At 38.1% G+C, this 19,811-nt stretch overlaps 1 protein-coding gene and 1 long non-coding RNA gene across 4 annotated transcripts in view; one reads left to right on the plus strand and one right to left on the minus strand.

The window, feature by feature from the left end:
- LOC108286535 overlaps window positions 1-14,268 on the plus strand; it is a 17,478-nt gene extending 3,210 nt beyond the window's left edge. Inside the window, exons 2-3 of the long non-coding RNA XR_001817956.2 lie at window positions 13,441-13,527; window positions 14,108-14,268. This is a non-coding gene — a long non-coding RNA (uncharacterized LOC108286535). The remainder of the gene's footprint in view (window positions 1-13,440; window positions 13,528-14,107) is intronic.
- Window positions 8,390-19,811, minus strand: part of HSPB11 (heat shock protein family B (small) member 11) — a 22,596-nt gene continuing 11,174 nt past the window's right edge. For 2 of the 3 annotated variants that reach the window (XM_017504436.2, XM_037729869.1), the window contains 4 exons: window positions 15,833-15,939; window positions 14,188-14,256; window positions 10,653-10,696; window positions 8,390-8,600 (listed from right to left, as the gene is read on the minus strand). In XM_017504436.2, the coding sequence (XP_017359925.1) occupies window positions 8,487-8,600; window positions 10,653-10,696; window positions 14,188-14,256; window positions 15,833-15,939 (334 nt within the window). In that variant the 3' untranslated portion in view covers window positions 8,390-8,486. The remainder of the gene's footprint in view (window positions 8,601-10,652; window positions 10,697-14,187; window positions 14,257-15,832; window positions 15,940-19,811) is intronic. The other variant, XM_017504434.2, reaches the window with a different exon arrangement.

Here is a 19,811-nt window from a genome sequence, read left to right on the forward strand (position 1 = left end):
TTCCACTGTTAAAACTTGTGCATAGTTCGCGAAGTTCTCCTGTTGTGTTTTTCAGCTCCATTAATTCACTTATATTCCTCTCTAAATTGTGTATTTTTGTTAACATTTCATCAAACCTTTTTTCAAAGTTCTTAGTTTCTTTGCATTGGGTTGGAACAAGTTCTTTTAATTCCCAGAAGTTTCTCATCATCCACCTTTTAAATCCTGCTTCTGTTAATGGAACACACTCATTCTCCATCAGGCCTTGTTCCATTGCTGATGAGGAACTGTGATCCCCTGTAGAGGGAGAGGCATTCTGATTTTGGGTATTCTCAGCCTTTTTAGGCTGTTTTCTTCCCTTCGTTATAAATTTATCCATCTGTGGTATTTATAATTACTATCTTTATAATTGGGTTCCTGAGTGGACATCCAACTTGTTGATTCCCTGCGCTAAAATCTGAGCAACCCACTGCGCTGGCCAAAACAGCGGCGTTAAGATTGATGGTGCTTTTCTGACTCTGCACCAAGAACCACCGCACCAAGGCAGCAGCAAAACCGCCTTGCCATCCACAAGAGTCACGCTGGTGACCCGTGGGGCTCCTCCGCTGGGAATCTCCTGGTGCATGAGCAACAAAAATTCGTCTGAAAGTGTGGTGTCCTCTCGTTCTCTTTGTTTTCACTGGGAGCTACAATCCCGAGCTGCTAGTGATCAGCCATCTTGGATCTCTCTCCTATAATGCTTCCTTGAAGATAGAATGTTTTTCTTTGTGTAATTCTTTTTGTTGTGAATGTTTTGAGAAAAGGGATGTAGTAAAAATTCCTTTACCCCACCATCTTTAACCAGAAGTATCCATTTTATACATATAAAATTTTACATGTATATATATATAATTCATATACAATTATGTTTGTATATATCATACTTTCTAATATATAAGCTGCATAGTAGTTTCCAGTTTTTCTATTTTATAGACATCATTGCTATAAATCTTTGTCCACTTATCTTGTATATTCCTTTATCTGATTATTAGGATATTTTCTGTGCCAAAGGCTAAATGCATGATAAAAACTCCGATGTACACTGCCACACATTATCTCCCAGAAGGCTCTCTATCGGGGTCAAGTTACACAGGGCTGCTGGAACATCACCTAGAAGGTGAAGCCCACAAAGGATGCCTCCCCCCATGTGACCCCTGCAGAGGGGTATTCCTGAGAGAGTACTCAACAATACAATATGCTGTAAAAAAAAAAAATGTATAAATGAGTGATAAACACGATTTTCATTTCTGTAATATTTCTTTGCCTTGACTTGGTATATGGATAAAATGTCATTAGATTTTTACTTTTTTATCCATCCCTTTAAATAAGTATTTATTGGTTTAAATTTTATGCAAGACACTGTAATAGGCACTGGTCCACAGTAAGTGGTCTAAAAATTCATACATTGTTAACTAGCTTTATTCAAAGTGCCTCAAAGATTCTACAGTATAAAGAGATACAAGTATGCAAATAAATGAACAATGTTCACCTATTCAGTCAACAGACATTTATTGAAAATATATATGCCAGGAACGATTCTAAGCCCTGAGGATACACTCATGAACAAAAGCAACAAAACCCCCTGCCCTCGGGAGCTTACATTCTAGTGAGAGAGAAAGATGATAAACATAACATACATCATAAATAGAAAAAAGGTGTTAGACAGTGATCAGCAGGGCTGACCCTGTAAGGATGAGAGAGCCCCAGGGTAATCCAGTTGATTAAACCTCCTACTCAAAATGTTCACACCTGAATGAAGGTGGCACTGCCCTCATCTTTCAAAGGATACATGGGATATCACTAATATCATTAAAAGAAAAAAATTTAAATTGAATTTTAATGATAGAAATGAAGAGCCAGGTATAAGAACTCCCAAATACAGAACACAGGGTGGCTGCAACAGGTCCTTAACCTAAGAAAAGGAGAAAAATAAAATAGGGAAGAAAGATTGAATGTGTTTCTGTTGCGAGGGTAAGTGCAGGAACACTCTAATTTTAGATAGGGAAGCAGGAAAAAGTCTTATTGAGAAGGAAATTTTGTGTAAGGACCTGATGTCAATGAGGAAGCCAGCTATACCGACACCAGAGGCAAGAGCACTACAGGCAGAGGAAAAGCAAACACAAAGGACTTAATACACAGTACACATAGCACTGTGCTGGTCAGGAGTCTGTGGCAGGTGGAGAAAAGGCCACATGAGTGGGAAAGAGGATGCCAATTGAGGACAAATGAGACTTTAAAAAGGTGAGGGACTGGGAGCAGTGGCTCATGCCTATATTCCCAACACATTGGGAGGCTGAGGCGGGAGGATCCTGTGAGCCCAGGGGCTCGAGACTAGCCTGGGCAACATGGCGAAACCCCATCTCTATAAAAATACGAAAAATTAGTCAGGCATAGAGGCATATGTCTGTAGTCCCAGCTACCTGGGAGGCTGAGGTGGGAGGATCACCTGAGCCTGGGAGGTTGAGGCTGCTATGAGTCGTGTTTGTACCACTGTGCTCTAGCCTGGGCAACAGTGACACCCTCTCTCAGAAACAAACAAAGGTGATGGAGTAGTTCAGCAGTAAAAAACAAAACAAAGCAAAAAGGTAAAGCTACATGTCATATTCATTGCCTGAAATTTGGAGTCGTTTAAGGGGACAAGGAGTTTTTTAAAGCCTAGAAAAATGAAAGTTAAAGCATGCTGTTTTCAAATACTATATATGAAGTGGATATTCCACATTCTTCACTTGTTTCCTGCATCCACAGAAGGCAGAGAAAAAAGAATTAAAGATAACTCACCAGGACTGTGCCAAAGAAATCAATCAGATAACCTCTGGAGATCCCTTCTAACAATCTGTAAGCCTCAACACAGTGTTTCTTATACAAAGACTTATTGCCATTTCAGTTTAGAAACCTGGCAGAAAGAAAATGCTTAGCATTTCATTTTATTGAACACGAACACAATTGCTGTAATTCGCGTTCCTTCTCAAAAACCTTTAATGGTTCCATTGTTACAGGAAAATACCTGAAAGCCTGTGATCTAACTAATATTCAGTTTTAATTTTTTGCTCTACTCAGACTTTTCTATTCATCTTTCCTGAAATTCATCATTATGAATGACTGCTCACCTTCACATCTTTTATCTGTCATACTGATGTGGCTTTTGAAATGCCTTTCCTATTCTTCTGCATTTAAAATTTGCTTTTCCAGGCTGGGTGTGGTGGCTTACACCTGTAATCACAGCACTTTGGGAGGCCAAGGAAGTGGATCACCTGAGGTCAGGAGTTGGAGACCAACCTGGCCAACATGGTGAAACCCCATCTCTACTAAAAAATACAAAAAATGTAGCTGGGCATGGTGGTGGGGTCCTGTAATCCCAGCTACTCGGGAGGCTGAGGCAGAAGAATCACTTGAACTTGGGAGGTGGAGGTTGCAGTGAGCTGAGGTCACACCACTGCACTCCAGCCTGGGCAACAGAATGAGACTCCATCCAAACAAGAAAGAAAGAAATCCCTGCTTTTCCAAGACTAAATCTGTGAAACAAATCTTAGTAGGCAATTTATCAGTAAGTACCAAGAGCCTTAAAACTGTTGCTAACTTTGATTAATTCCCTTCTGAGAATCTCATCTAAGGAAATCATTTGAAGGGCAAAGATTTATGCACAAGGATGTCCTCGGTAGCAGTATTTTTTTTTTTATTATGAAGAATTTAAAGCATATGTAAAAGTGGAAAAGTACAAAGTAGAAATACTAATACAATCGACCTCCATATATCTATCACCCAGATTCAATAATTTATTGCCACATTTACTTCTTCAACTAATCCCCTTTCCTTTATAAAGTCTCTGCTTAAATATTAAGCAAATTCCAGATTATCAGGCCATTTCGGTCATCCATAGTTCTATATGTATCTTGTATATACATGCATTTCATCCACAGTTCTATATGGAGTTAAGCTTAAAGCCAGTATCACACGTAGTAAAATGAGTAACACTCAGTCTACAAGAAAATTTCCTCAATTATCTTAAAAATGTCCTTTTTTGGCTGGACGCAGTAGCTCATGCCTGTAATCCCAGCACTTTGAGAGGCTGAGGGCAGGTGGATCACCTGAGGTCAGGAGTTTGAGACCAGCTTGGCCACCATGGTGAGACCCCCGTCTCTACTAACAATACGCAAATTAGCTGGGCATGGTGGCAGGTGCCTGTAATCCCAGCTACTCAGGAGGCTGAGGCAGGAGAATCGCTTGAACCCAGGAGGTGGAAGTTGCAGTGAGCTGAGATTGTACCACTGCACTCCAGCCTAGGAGACAAGAGTAAAACTCTGTCTCAAAAAAAAAAAAAAAAAGTCATTTTTCAGTTTGTCTATTCAAATCAGCATCCATCACGATCCACACATGGCATGTGGTTATAGGAGCTCTTAGATCTCCTTGAATCTAGAGTGGGCCCCTTTCCTTAATATTTTTATGCCACTGACTTTTTGAAGAAACCAGGTCACTTGCCCTGTAGGATAAGCCACATTCTAGACTTGTCTATCAGTTAGGATAAGCTGGGTTATATTGTGGCAACAAGCAATTCCAAAATCTTATTGGCTTAAAACAATGAAGCTTAATTTCTCATTCCTTCAACATACCCATCTCAGATTGAGCTACTGCTGGCTGATAAAAACAAAATTCTTTTACCCAAAATATTGAAAAGAATATAAATAAAAACTGAAATTGATACAAATCCTTTAAATAAAGTATATCAGTTACAATTTCCTGTTTAAATATATTGTTAAAATATCATGCAAGAGCATTTTGTTGTAATTACTAGAAAAGATTTGGGGTAGCCCTGCTACCCGTTAAACATCAGTCTCACTTCCAGACCCAGACTGTAAAGTAGTTACTGTGTACAACATTGTTGGTCAATTATGGCACAGGAGGAAAAGAGCCCTTAAGGGTCTCACATAGGCAACTAAATGCCTCAGCCTAGAAGTCAATTATTCTTCCTCTCATTGGCCAGAACTGGTCACATGGCACTTACCTAAACTAATGCTAGGAAGTACTATCTTGCTATGTCCAGGAAAAGCACAGATCTAGACATTTCAGTAAGCTGCATTAATGGCTACTAGTGTATTTGATGCCTTGCAGTGTTACTTTACTTGTTCCTCTAGCTCTTGAGATTCCTGAAAATAGAAGCTGTCTCTAGAGTATGATTAAATTCAGGTTCAATAATTTTGGCAGGGGTACTTCATAGGTTGGTCTGTGTGCTTTACATAAAATAAAATCACGTCCGAGGCCGGCCATGGTGGCTCACGCCTGTAATTCCAGCACTTTGGGAGACTGAGGTGGGTGGATAACCTGAAGTCAGGAGTTTGAGACCAGCCTGACCAACATGGAGAAACCCCATCTCTACTGAAAATACAAAATTAGCCGGGTGTGGTGGCACATGCCTGTAATCCCAGCTACTCAGGGGGCTGAGGCAGGAGAAGCGCATGAACCTGGGAGGCAGAGGTTGCAGTGAGCCAAGTTCGTGCCATTGCACTGCAGCCTGGGCAACAAGAGAGAAACTCTGTCTCAAAAAGTAAAATAAAATAAAAAAATAAAAGAATAAAAATAAAATCACATCAGGAAGCATACTGTGTTTGATTCTAATAGATTGTAGCAGTAATGGCTCCCTCTCACCCCAGCCAATTTTTTCTTTTTTGAGATTTAGTTTCGCACTTGTTGTCCAGGCTGGACTACAATGGCGTGATCTCCACTCACTGCAACCTCCACCCACCAGGTTCAAGCGATTCTTCTGCCTCAGCCTCCCAAGTAGCTGGGACTACAAGCACATGTCACTACTCCTGGCTAATTTTTGTATTTTTAGTGAAGACGGGGTTTTACCATGTTGGCCAAGGCTGGTCTCGAACCCCTGACCTCAGGTGAACTGCCTGCCTCAGCCTCCCAAAGTGCTGGGATTACAGGTGTGAGCCACTGCTCCTGGCCGGCCCCAATTTTTTCATACTTCCTTGTATTCATGCCCTTGGGCGGATACCTCTTGTTCTCACTCTGGGCTTGGCCACATGACATGATTCGACAGACAACAGCAAATCTGGTGGCAAACAGAGACTTGAAAATCGTTTGCACTGTATTTAGAGATGGCAGAAGAAAAAGAAAACTTTCTACACTGGGGATTTCCCTCTTTGCTACTTTTCAGAATGCTGAGGCCTGGGTTAGCCCCCTGGAGGACAAGAAACAACATGGAACAGAGATGAATAGTTCCAGTGGAGGCCACCTAGACCCCTAATCTGCAAACCTTAAAACATGTGAGTGAAGTCATCCTACACTATCTAGACCATAGGAGTTGCCAGCTGACCACAGATAGAGCAAAGCAAGCACAAGCCAGAAAAAAACTGCCAGTAGATCCACAGAATTGTGAGCAAATGAAATTGTTTTGTTAAGCCATTATTCTTTGAAGTGGTTTGTAACAGAGCAAAAACTGATACACTGGTTAATCCATTTTTAGTAAATCAATAGACTCAGATCCCTGCATTGCAAAGTTCCCCATCAATCTTTCAATTAATGCTAATCCACTGACTGTTGCCTTTATATTTAATTTCATGCAAATCAATGATAATTTTTCTTTTTTTGTGTGACAGTGTTTTCCTCTGTCACCCAGGCTGGAGTGCAGTGGCATAGTCATGGCTTACTGAACTCTTCTGGGCTCAAACCTCCCACCTTAGCCTCCAAAGCGGCTACCACTACAGGCACACACCACTCTGCCTGGTTTTGTTACTTAAAAATTTTTTTTTGTAGATATGGGATCTTACTATGTTGCTCAGGCTGGTCTTGAACTTCTGAGCTTAAGAGCTCCTCCTGCCTTGGCCTCCCAAAGTGCTGGGATTATAGGTGTGGACCACCATGCCTGGACTAATGATGATTTTCTAATTCTATTATATCTTCCACATTAATGAGCTGGAATTCTTCTGCAAAGCACTTTCTCACATCTCCTAGGGTTATTTAGTAACTCTCAAATATGGTCCGTACCTGATAGATGCCCAATTCTTTCCTTTTAAATATAAATATTCTATGAGAAATTTTGCCCTAGTTATATCCCATGGCATCCAATGAGGGTTTTGTTTTGCTCTTTTATTTCTTCTCTCCTATCAATATGAATTCACTTTTAAATATATTAAGTATGGTTGCAGTCAACTGTAATTTTTTTTTTCCCTGCTCAAATTGCCCTTTTTTTTTTTCTCTCTTTTTTTGCTAATAAGAGTGCTTTCATATTGGTTTCTGTATCCTCTTGACATTATCCATTAGTCTCTACTTTCTGGTACAACAAATGTCCCAGGCTCATCTTATTTATTTCTTGTCACACTTTTGGAATTATCCATTCCTCCAATTAATGGGAAAGCTATTTAGAGATCACAATCTGGGTACTTGATGTGCTCACTGATATTTGGATGTCACTGCTTCTAGATCTTTTCAGTGGACTTAAATAGTATTCACAAAAAAGAGAAAGAGGGCCGCGTGTGGTGGTTCATGCCTGTAATCCCAATGCTTTGGGAGGCTGAGGTAGGCAGATTGCTTAAGCCCAGGAGTTTGAGATCAGCCTTTACTTCAGCCTGGGTGACAGAGCAAGACCTTGCCTCAAAAACAACAAAAAGTAAGATTATATGTTTCCTAACATTTCTCTGAGGTTTTCAAACCAGAACAAACAAAAGTAAAGGACGGGTGCAGTGGTTCATGCCTGTAATCCCAGCACTTTGGGAGGCCAAGGTGAGCAGATCGCTTGAGCTCAGGAGTTCAAGACCAGCCTGGGCAACATGGTGAAACCCCTTCTCTACAAAAATAGAAAAATTAGCCAGTTGTGGTGTTATGTACCCATAGTCCTAGCTACTTGGGAAGCTAGGGTGGGAAGATGGTTTGAGTCCAGGGGATGGAGGTTGTAATGAGCCAAGATCGAGCCACTGCACTATAGCCTGAGTGACAGCCAGACCCTACTTAAAGAATTTTTTTTTACAAATTGGAATTGGCCATTCCAAATGATTTTAGAAGAAAAAATAAAATTATTTGTTTTACTGGGCCCAGCTCAGGTTCCATGACTTCAGTGAAACCTTCCCATAAGTACTTTCTCTTTTCTGACCTCTTACATTGTTTACTATCTATATTGCTCACTTAGCCCTTTGCATCAATCGATCAATTAAAAAAATTAATGCACTACGATCTGAAGAGCACTATAGTGGATGCTGTGAAGAGGCAATGTATTACCCATTAAATTTTCATGTGTAGTCACTTCCTTGATTAAATTATATACTGAAGCCAAAGCTTCCTCATTTCCTGCATGGTGGCCAGTACTGCTGACTGATAAAAACAGAATTCCTTTACCCCAAATATCTAAAAGAATGTAAATAAAAACGGAAACAAATTGATACAAATCCTTTTAATAAAGTATATCAATGACAGCTTTCTGTTTAAATAAATATGTTGTTAAAAAATCATGTAAGAGCATTTTGTAATAATTACTAGGAAAGATTTGAAACTACTGTTCCCTCTGCAGAAACGCTATGTACAGATGCAAAATGATCAAAGGCTGATACAATAATGAATCTCAAGTAAGTAGCGGAGCCATCACGTGCCTGTAGGGGAAAAAATAAATATAAATGCTTTTAGCAATGCTAGTTAACTGTTAACAAGCAGTTATCAGAAGAAAGGGCTTGATGCAAGAGTAATATTCTAAATACATAACAATATATAAGGCCAGCTACATATAATAGTTGTGGTACATATCAGTTAAATACCAGCCTTGATTTGATGAAAAATAGCAAGTGGAGCTAAAAACTGCAACTGTCATTTTTTGCAGGGACGGGGTCTCGTGTGTTGCCCAGGCTGGTCTTGAACTAGCCTCAAGCAACACTCCTGCTCCAGCTTCCCAGGTGCTGGGATTACAGGCATGAACTACCATGTCCAATTTCTAATTTTTTAAAAGTATCTTTCTAAAGTATTTTTCATAATAAAGAAGTTTCCTCTGGTTAGCGTTGCCTCTGAATATACTACCCTGAAGCATGACTACATTTTTATATTTATATAATTTCTCTGGAAAGCAATTAGCCAATATATTTTAAAGTTATAAATATATTTATACCCTGGCACCCAGTAATTGTATTCCTTGAAATTTAATCTTAGAAAGTAAGAAAAAAGGTATTACTTATAATGACAGAAGGAGGAAAAAGAAAATTAGTTTAAATGCATGCCAATTGGCAAATGTTATTTTAAAATTGTACTTATGAAGCCTGTTATATAATACTACTAATTAAAAAAAATGACATAAAATTGTCCACACATCATTATTCTAACTATGTACAGCATATGGTCAACAACTAGAAGAAAATAAATGTAGTAAAAGCTTTTGTGACAGGGTAATAACATTTTTTTTTTTTTTTTTGAGGCAGAGTCTCACTCTGTCGCCAGGCTGGAGTGCAGTGGCACAATCTCAGCTCACTGCAACCTCCACCTCCTGGGTTCAGGCAATTCTCTGCCTCAGCCTCCCAAGTAGCTGGGATTAAAGGGGCCCGCCACCACGCCTGGCTAATGTTTGTATTTTTCATAGAGACAGGGTTTCACCATCTTGGGTAGGCTGGTCTTGAACTTCTGACCTCATGATCCACCCACCTCGGCCTCCCAATGTGCTGGGATTACAGGTGTGAGCCACTGCGCCTGGCCAGGGTAATAAAATTATGGGTGATTTTCAGCCTCCCATTCCCCCTTACTATTTTCCAAATTTTCTATAATGCTGTGACCCTCCACAGTGGAGTCCTGAAACAATATGCAAAAGGTAGCAGGAGCTTACTAATCAGAACCCATAAAGACAGAAAAAACAGAAAGATAAAATTCAGTATCATTAGTCATTTTGACTTCAATGGCTTCCCCAGTTATTGGGTGAATTTTGGTGGGAGAGAAAGGAACTAATGGGATGCACCGATTTAATAGCAGCTTCCGGCAAGTTGTGAAGAAATAAAACTTAATGGATAAGGTACCATTTTAACCCTCATTTAGAGAAACCTTAATTAAACAAATCGTGCCCACCTAATAAGTAGATATTCAGTTGTTTTACTTTTTGTATTTGTCTAAAACCATGGTCTGACCAACTAGCAGGAAGAGAGGAGCTCCTGATGAGGCAGCAGCTTCCTCATCAACAGGCATTCATTTCACTTGACAAGCAAAGCCTGATGGAATGTTATCGAAAAACACTGGTTCTCTTTCCATCTCATCCCTCTTTGGCTTATTTGTTCCTGATCCTATGCTCCACTTCCCCTTATCTGAATCTCCCTTGTCCTTTCATGCTTAAATTAACATCCAATTTTGGCATCTCGACCTTTTTTGATTCCTATTCTAAAATGCCTATGGAATCAAATGAAAGAAAGCAAACCAAATAAATACTTCAAAGTAAATGAATGAGAAAAATAAAACAAAAAGTGAGTTGTTTTATCTTGCTGTCACTCTCTATGAAACAGCCTAATTTATGAATGTACATTTAGCTTATATTAAGAACAACTTTCTCTAGGGGTTGATTTAGGTACAGAACCTATAATATTATAAAGATATTTATTAACTATGACTACAGAGATAGGTTTTAGGTCTAAATACACTGTGCAGGTTGATTTTTCATTCTATGAAGTATATTTACTTACCATAATTTCTTCATTTTGAAGCTGCCCCTCTGTGTGTACCAAATCTAAAACACAAATGTAACAGAAGAAATGAGTTAAAGATCAAAATACATGAGAATAGTTACTGAAATTTATGTTCAGCAAAATATGATATCTGGTAAACTATAAGACCAGATTTGAAGGAATCATCAAATCATCATTTGCATGTTGAGATATGATTTAAAACTAGAGACACAGGATATACAAGGCAAAAAAGATGAACTATTTATGAGCTATAAAATATCCTAGTGTGTATAAGCAAAAGGAAATGCAAATGTCAATCATATTGATAGTAAAGGAATATAAGGAACTGATAAAATGTGAAAATTTCTTTTTAAAACATTTATTTTTTAAAATCCCCTTTTCAAGAAAAAAGAAGTGAAAATTTGAGGATCCAGCTGCCAACAGAAAGAAGCCATTTTACCATACCCGTGGGTAACAACTAGAGCTGAGCTTCTCAGTAAACTCACTATGATGCATAATTGTGTGGCCCATGAAGTAATCTTCTGGTATCCAAGTTTTAAAAAAGTTTCCTTATGTAATTTGAGAGCAGACTAATTTATTTGATCATGAGTTAATCAAACATTCTTTTAGAAACATGAAAGATTTAATTGCTATGATAGCTGTCAGTATTTAAAATTAATTTTATATAAAATAATGTACATAACGTAAAAGCCCCATAGTATTAAAAGAGAAGTCTCTGTGATTGTTTCCTCTTTTCTGAAATCATAAAAATCATTAATATGCCTTAGTCCTTCTTTCTCCTCTAGTCCTGCTTCCTAGAAGTAAACATTTTCAACTCTTTAAGCTGTTTTCCCTGGATTTACAATATGTTTTTATTCCTTTTCTTGTTTATTAATTTTTTACTGACTTTATATTATGGTAGGTGAAATTTTAGCTTTTTAAAACTGAAATCCCTTCTTCCTCCTTCAACTTCTCCCTCCTTCCCTCCTCTCAAATTTGAAATCCTACTTGATGGTTACATTACTTTGTCTGTCTAGATGTTATTTACTCCTGAAATAAGTAATAAATTATAATCATATTTTCCTTCTTGTACAACTCTACCACCAGAAAACAGATTTTTTCATTTGCTTAGTTTTTTTAGTTACAAAAAATTGAAAAATATCAAACATACTAACGAGAGAACATAAAAAAACTCCCACATGTACCTGTAATCTAGATTTTATAACTACTAACATTTCATCATAGTGAATTCATTTTTTTTCCACTAAAGTATTTTAGGCCAGGTGCGGTGGCTCACGCCTGTAATCCCAGCACTGTGGGAAGCTGAGGCAGGTGGATCACTTGAGGTCAGGAGTTTGAGACCAGCCTGGCCAACACGGCAAAAACCCTGTCTCTACCAAAAATACAAAAATTAACCAGGCATTGTGGTGCACGCCTGTAATCTCAGCTACTCAGGCAGGAGAATCGCTTGAACTTGGGAAGCAGAAGTTGCAGTGATCAAAGATTGCACCAGCAAATATATATATATTTTGTGGAGAAAAGATTTCTCCACGTTGCCCAGCTAGTCTCTTGAATTACTGAGCTCAAGCAATCTGCCCGCCTTAGCCTCCCAAAATGCTGATTATGGGCGTGAGCCCAGTCTCCCCCAAATACGTAATTATCCATTTCTAAAAAATAATTCTTTATATAACCATAATACCACTATCACAATATTAAAAATAGTGCTTTAAAATAATATGAAACCCAATTTCTATTCAAATTTCCCCTATTGTCCCTGTCTTCTTATATTTGGTTTATTAAAATCGGAATTAAGTCTCTTTTAACTTTGAACTGCTTTCTCTCCCCACACACATTTTTTTAATGCCTTTGACTTACTGAAGAGATCAGTACAATTGTCCTATACAATGTCTCACATTCTAGATTTTTTTTCTAGAGATGGGGTCTTGCTCTGTCACCCTGGCTAAAGTGCAGTGGTGTGATCACAGCTCACTGCAGCCTCAACCTCCTGGGCTCAAGTGATCCTTCCATCTCAGCCTCCAAGTAGCTGCAATTACAGGCATGTGTCACCATGCCTAGCTAATTTTTAAATTTTTTTGTAGAGACAACATCTTGTCACATTTCCCAGGCCAGTCCTGAACTCCTGGGCTCATGCAATCCTCCTCCTTCTGCCTCCCAAAGTGTTGGGATTACAAGCATGAGCCACTGTGCCCAGCCCCACATTCTAGATTTTATCACCTTGCCTATTTGTGGTTTCACTTAATTTGTACCTCTATCCTCTATATTTCTTATAGATTGGAAATTAGAGCTAAAAGCTTGATTATATTCAGGGTTTGAGGACTTCATTAATGTCTGGTGATCTCTGTCTTTTTTTACTTGTGGATGTTTGAAAACTGTGTGCATGAGCCACACTTGTTAATTACTGGACTTCAATAGGGTAACCAGAAATGAGCTAGCCTTTGTCAGTATCAATAGGTCTTTTTTTCTGGGGCCATTTAATTTCTTCAGAGATGAATGTTGCAATCTCCTAGCTGAGGGTATATTCTTGGCTGCTGATGTTAACACCAGTATACAGGATGGAGGCTTCCACAAGTATCCTATTTTCAACTCCACGTCTCACTCACTGTCTACTACACCTGGTCTTCTGAGCCTCAACAGTCTGTATTTCCAATTATCTCTTGAGGGTGATGGTGGAGGTCTGTGGGAGAGGGGAGTGGTCACCTAGCTTTATAGGATGGGAAAAAGGTACCTAGAGTGTGACTACTCGGTATATAGATTTTCAACTAATTACCCTTGTTTTCTGACCCAGGTCTCAATTCATACTTCCCATGGCACCTGTTGCCTTTCCGGGGTTCTGTGTGACAAAGCAGCTTGCTTCTCGTTGATATGCTCCTTGGTAAGAACTTAGGTTATAACCTAGTTCATTCAGCTAAAGGAGGTACTACTCCGAAGAAAAATAAAAACAAAACAAAACAAAACAAAGAAGGTACTAATCCTCCATCTGCTTTCCCTTTATCGTAATATACACTGATTTCTCATATTTGCTTCAGTTTGCTGGTTGTTTATTTGTCCTTGTAGGTTTATGCCTCTTTTTATTCCTTTACTATTATTTTCATGGTGTTTTGAGAGGGAAAAGAGATAGATACATGAAGGTAAGATGCTGTGTTTAATTAGAGGCTATCAACTCTGATGGTGATATTTAAATAGTGCCATTAATTAGGAAGAATGGAAAAAAGATGAGAAACTAATATTAATTGTCTATTATATGCTAAACACTAGTTCACCAAAATCTTAAATGATAGGTAGCATCACCATTTTCCTGACAAGGATTCTGAAACTGAGAAAAATTAAGTCACATGTTAATAGTTATATAACCAGTAAATGAAGAAGCAGCCTTGTATTCAAACCTGGGTCTTTCTGGGCCCTAAATGTGTCACAAGGATCAGGATCATTAAAGTCATTTTTTTTCACCAAAGTACAGCTAGACAGGAAATGTAGAGTCAAAGGAATATTATCTACTCCTTCATGCTCAGAACAATGCTGGTGAAACACATACCTTTTTCAATCCATTGCTCAAAATCAACTGGCTCTTCAGATGTGCTCTTTTCAATCTTCAAGGTCCGTACTGACATTGTAAACAAAGTGAGTAAAGTGTTAATCTGGTTCTATGTTTTTGTACCTATATTTCTTTTTCCCTCTGCCTGAGATTGTCATGCACAATGGAATTACACAGAGCACTGAGATCAGAAACATCACGGAAGTTACTCTGTGTTTTCCAAGAAAACCCTATAGTAAAATAATAGTCTTGTGTAACTGATCTTCCAAATGTTTGCAACCATACAACGCAGAACAAGTAGAGCTTTTTTTGAATTTGGCTTTATTCAGATTTTTTTTGTGTTCTGGCTATACTACTATTGGTGTCTTGATCATAAACATTCCTGGAGAGCCTATGATGAGTCAGACATATTTATCCATTCACTTTTGACTACAATAGCATGAGAAAAATATTTTAACCCACTTTATTGGTGAGAAAACAGGTTTTGTGGAGCCAAGGAAGGTGTTCAATGACATACAGCTAGTAAGTGCCAGAAACAGAATTCAAACTTTAGGTCTGACTCCAGAGCCTCCATAATTAATGACAAAAGAGAGACTTAACAGGAATACAGTCTTTTCTCCACTGTCCCCAGTCCAGTCTCTACCACTCCAGATGCATTCCTCCTCCTCTTTGTCCTGTTTTGTGCCATGAGAAGCTAACCTCTGAGGACTACATCACATGGATTCACTTACCTACTGGCGTCTTATTGGATTTGGTCAGTGGGAGACACCACGGGGAGACTGGTATGGGGAAGTAAGATCAGCCTATTTTATTATCTCCACTCCCTACCTGCTTCAGTGCCACATCTTTGACAGTTTCTCCTGCCTACAGCTCCTATTAGTCAGGTCCTTTCACACAGGCTCCAGCTCTCACAGATCTCTGATAACACTATTTCCTTCCCAGGGCTGGTCACGGCTTCCTGCTATAGTTAGTTACGAGGGCCTCATCATTCCTTGCCTTGTTTGTTCCCTTAACCCAAGCCATAATTTTGCAAGTAGCCCCATCAATAGAGCCTCTTCATTTGAACCATCTAGGATGTATTCTGTTTCCTGCCATGATTTTATCTGATAATTTTATTCTTAAATAGACAAATAGGATTAGAATGATGTCCCAAGGGAGATTCTCCTCCTAAATTCCTCAGAAAATGCCACTAGTAATAGAAGAACCACAACTATCCAATGTAAATAATCAGGGTTATCAGATTTTCAACCAAAGAACTCCTGGGCAAATGAATCTAGAATAAAGATGTCATGAAACTTGTTCTGGCAAACCGGTGTCTAACGTTCCTAATAGGGCCTTTTGTCAAAGACTTTCACATAGTAAACTGCATGGAAATTATTATGTGCTTTGGAAGGGTTTCAAATTTACAGTTTCAGAGAGGCCAATTGAGCTCAAGGCAGTTAACCCATAATCCCCACCCTTTCAGCCCAGCAATAAAACTGGATTCCATGCTATAAAGAAAAACTAGTGTTTTGCCAAAAGTTTACATACATGCCTTCTGCCTGTGGAAAAAATTAAAGGATAATGAAAATTAACATATAAGCCTTACCTGGAACACCAAAAAAAAAAAAAGAAAAAAGAAAAAATTAATGTAAGATTTGCTTACCAAAGTAACTTTGGATTACAAGCCTTTCAATCCTTACATGTTTGTGGAAACAAATAATGAACTCCTGGGGAAACATTCCTGTAGTGGTCCAAAATGTGTCTGGATTCCTATTGTTAATTAAAAAAAAAAAAAGAATAGCCAAATATAAATCGTTAATCATAAAATTGTATTGAATGCCTGTTTTTTAAAATTAAATGACTACTGGACTCTTACATCTCCTTTCTGTTAATTCTGCCTATAATGTCTAATCTCTAATTTTAATAATTCTTCTTTACTACTACCAGGTATTCTTTTCTAAAACACAGAAACGGAATAGATATCACTCCTATTTAAAAGCCTCAGTGCTCCCTTATTGCCTATAATTCTAAACTCCTTTGTATGGCATTTAAGACTGTACAATCTGGTTCCATAATTAAGGTATATTCTCTTCCATTACTGTGGTCACATTGGGCCACTTAAAATTCTGCAAATACATTAATGCAGGCTTATGCTTCTGTACCTTGGTTCATTCATGAGTGTTTTTTTTTAACCTGAAAAACCCTTCTTTCCCTTAAGTTCATTCACTTTTTGGTCTCATTTATCTAACTCCACCAATTCAGAATCACTGCCTCCCTCTTTTGCACTTATCTCACACTCAGCCTCCATTTCTACACTGGCACTTAATCTCCTGTTTCGATGACTCCTGCTGAATGCTGAGCTCTTTGAGCCCAGCTTCCTTCCCTTACTCATCTTTGTAACCCTACAACTGCTACAATGGCTCACCCATAGTAGAGACAACCTAAATGTTTGTTCAAACAAAAATTAAAACGTGAACTCAATTTTAAGTCACATATAGGCAAAATAGTATATATAGTTTTGACTACAGAAATAATCATTTCGACTACATAAGCTTTTTCTTTTTTTGGAAATAAAATTTACCTACAGTGAAATTCACCTTAAGTGCATAACTTAATCAGTTTCGATAAATGTACATGCTTAGGTAACCAATACTCCAGTGAAGATATAACATTTCCATAACTCCAGAAATTTCCCTTATCTTTCCTTCCAGAAATCCCTACCTTCCTTTGACAACCACTGCTTTGATTTCTATCACCACAGACTATGCCACAATGTTTTTATTCATGATTTTGTTTGATATTTTGTTGGATATTGTAATTGCTTCCACTTTTTTACTATTAGGAACAAAGCTGCTATAGATATGCTTGTACAGGTGCTTGTGAACATGTTTTCATTTCTCTGGGTATAATATTACTAAGAGTGAAATTGCTGGCACACAGGGTAAAAGTATATTTAACTTTATAAGAAACTGCCAGATTTCCAAAGTGGTTGTACTATTTGCACTCCATTTTTTTTTTTTTTCTTTGAGATTAAGTTTCACTCTTATTGCCCACCCTGGAGTGCAATGGTGTGATCTCAGCTCACCACTACCTTTGCCTCCCGGGTTCAAGCAATTCTACCTCAGGCTCCGCATAGCTGGGATTACAGGCATGCGCCACCATGCCTGGCTAATTTTGTATTTTTAGTAGAGACAGGCTTTCTCTATGTTGGTGAGGCTGGTCTCGAACTACCGACCTCAGGTGATTCACCCACCTCGGCCTCCCAAAGTGCTGGGATTACAGGCATGAGCCACCACACCCAACCCATCAATATGTTCTTGTTCCATGTTGTTGATTATAGTGTTCTATAACTGTCAACTAAGTCGAGGTTATGATACTATTCAGATCATCTTTGTCTTTATTGATTTTCTGCCAAATTGTTCTATCATTACTGAGAAAAGGGTATTAAAATCTCTAACTATAATTGTGAATTTGTCTATTTCTCCCTTTCAGCTGTCAGATTTTGCTTTATGTATTTTAAAGAACTATTATTAGGTCCATATACACTTAGGATTATCCTCTCTTCCTAATGAATTTACCCTCTAACATTATAAAATGTCCCCTTTGTCTCTGGTAATGCTCCTTGTCTTACATTCTACTTTGTCTGATATGAATATAGCTAGAGCGATTTTCTTATGTCGACTGTTTACAGGATGCATCTTTTTTCATTCTTTTATTTTCAACCTATTCTTATCTTTATATTTAAAGTGCATATCTTTTAGATGATATATATTTGGGTCTTGGCTTTTTATCCAGTCTGACAATCTCTGATGCTTAATTGGAGTGTTTAGCCCCACTGACATTTAGTATAACCACTGATATGGTTGGGTGTGAATCTACCATCTTGCTATTCATTTTTGTCCCTCCCATCTATTCTTGTCCTTTTCTTCCTTTTACTGTTTCTGAGTAAATTTTTTTAAAAATTCCGTTTAATTCTTCTATTTTTTTAGCTATACCTTTATTAGAAATTTTTGAAACCATTGCTAAGTTACAACATAATAACCTCATGATAGTCAATTTACACTGAGCATCACTTTTGTGCCTTTGTTGTCACATATTTTACATACACAATAAATTCCATAATACAATTTTTTTCCTTAAGTGGTCAGTTATTGTTCAAAAAAATTAAAAGAGGAAAAATGGCAGTCTTTTATATTTACCCAAATATTTACTATTTCCAGTACACTTAACTTCTTCTTACAGGTTTGATTTTCCAGCTGGAATTTTACCTCTTCAACTTGCAGAATTTCCTTTAGCATTCCTTATGATACAGGTCTACTTGTGATGAAAAATGCCTTTATTCTATCTTCATTTTTGGGAGATCGTTTAGCTAGACACAGAACTCTGGATTGACAGGTTTTTAAATATTTGCTTGTTTCTCCCTTTCCTAGTATTTGAAAGATATTGCTCCATTGTTGTCTGGCTTCCACTGTTTGTGATATGAAGTCAGCTGTCACTAATACTGTTGTTCCTCTGTATATATTTTATTTCCCTCCAGCTATTTTAATTTTTTTTTCTTTTACTTTTCCAGCAGTTTGACTAAGATACAATCTCTGTATTTATTCAGCTTAGGTCTTGCTGAGTTTTTTGGATCTGTAAGTTGGTATTTTAGAATAAAATCAGGGAAAATTCAGCTCAAAAGTAGAAACAAAGCAGATGTCCATCAACTGATGAATGCGTAAATAAAATGTGCTATATCCATACAATGAAATCTTGACAATAAACAGGAATGAAGTACTGATACGTGCTACAATATGGGTCAACTTTGAAAACATGTAAATGAAAGAAACCAGGCCAGGTGTGGTAGCTCATGCCTGTAATCCAAGCACTTTGGGAGGCTGTGGCAGGTAGGTTGCTTGAGGTCAGGAGTTCAAGACCACTGTAGCCAACACGGTGAAACCTTGTCTCTACTAAAAATACAGAAATTAGCTGGGTGTGATGGTACACACTTGCAGTTGCAGCTACTCGGGAGGCTGAGGCATGAGAATCACTTGAACTCAGGAGGCAGAGGTTAGAGTGAGCTGAGATTACACCACTGCACTCCAGCTTGGATGACAGAGTAAGACTCTGTCTCAAACAATAAAAGAAAGAAACCAGTCACAAAAGACCACATGTGTATGATTCTATATGAAATGTCTCAATACATAAAATGTACAGAAACAACGTAGATTAATGCTTGCCTAGGGCTAGTACGGATGGTAAAATACAGGGTGACTGATAATAACTGTGGGGTTTCTTTTTAGAATGATGAAAATGTTCTAAGATTGATTGTGGAGATGGCTGCATAATTCTGTTAATAGGCTGGAAGCCACTGAAACGCACATTCTAAGTGGGTGAATTGTATGGTATGTGAATATGTGAATAAGGTTGATATCAAGAAAAAAACAAACGCCAGAGCTACTTCTTTTTTAAGATACAGGGTTTTGTTCTGTCATCTAGACTGGAGTACAGCGGCACAATCATAGCTCATTGTAGCCTCAAACTTCCAGGCTCAAGTGATCCTCCCAACTTGACTTCCCAAAATGCTAGGATTATAGGTGTGAACAACTGTGCCCAGCCAAGGCCAGATCTCCTAACTCAAAATTACAGGTTTTTAATAAAAT

This window comes from Cebus imitator, unplaced genomic scaffold (genome assembly GCF_001604975.1).
Source record: "Cebus imitator isolate Cc_AM_T3 unplaced genomic scaffold, Cebus_imitator-1.0 Scaffold322, whole genome shotgun sequence".
Classification (NCBI taxonomy): domain Eukaryota; kingdom Metazoa; phylum Chordata; class Mammalia; order Primates; family Cebidae; genus Cebus; species Cebus imitator.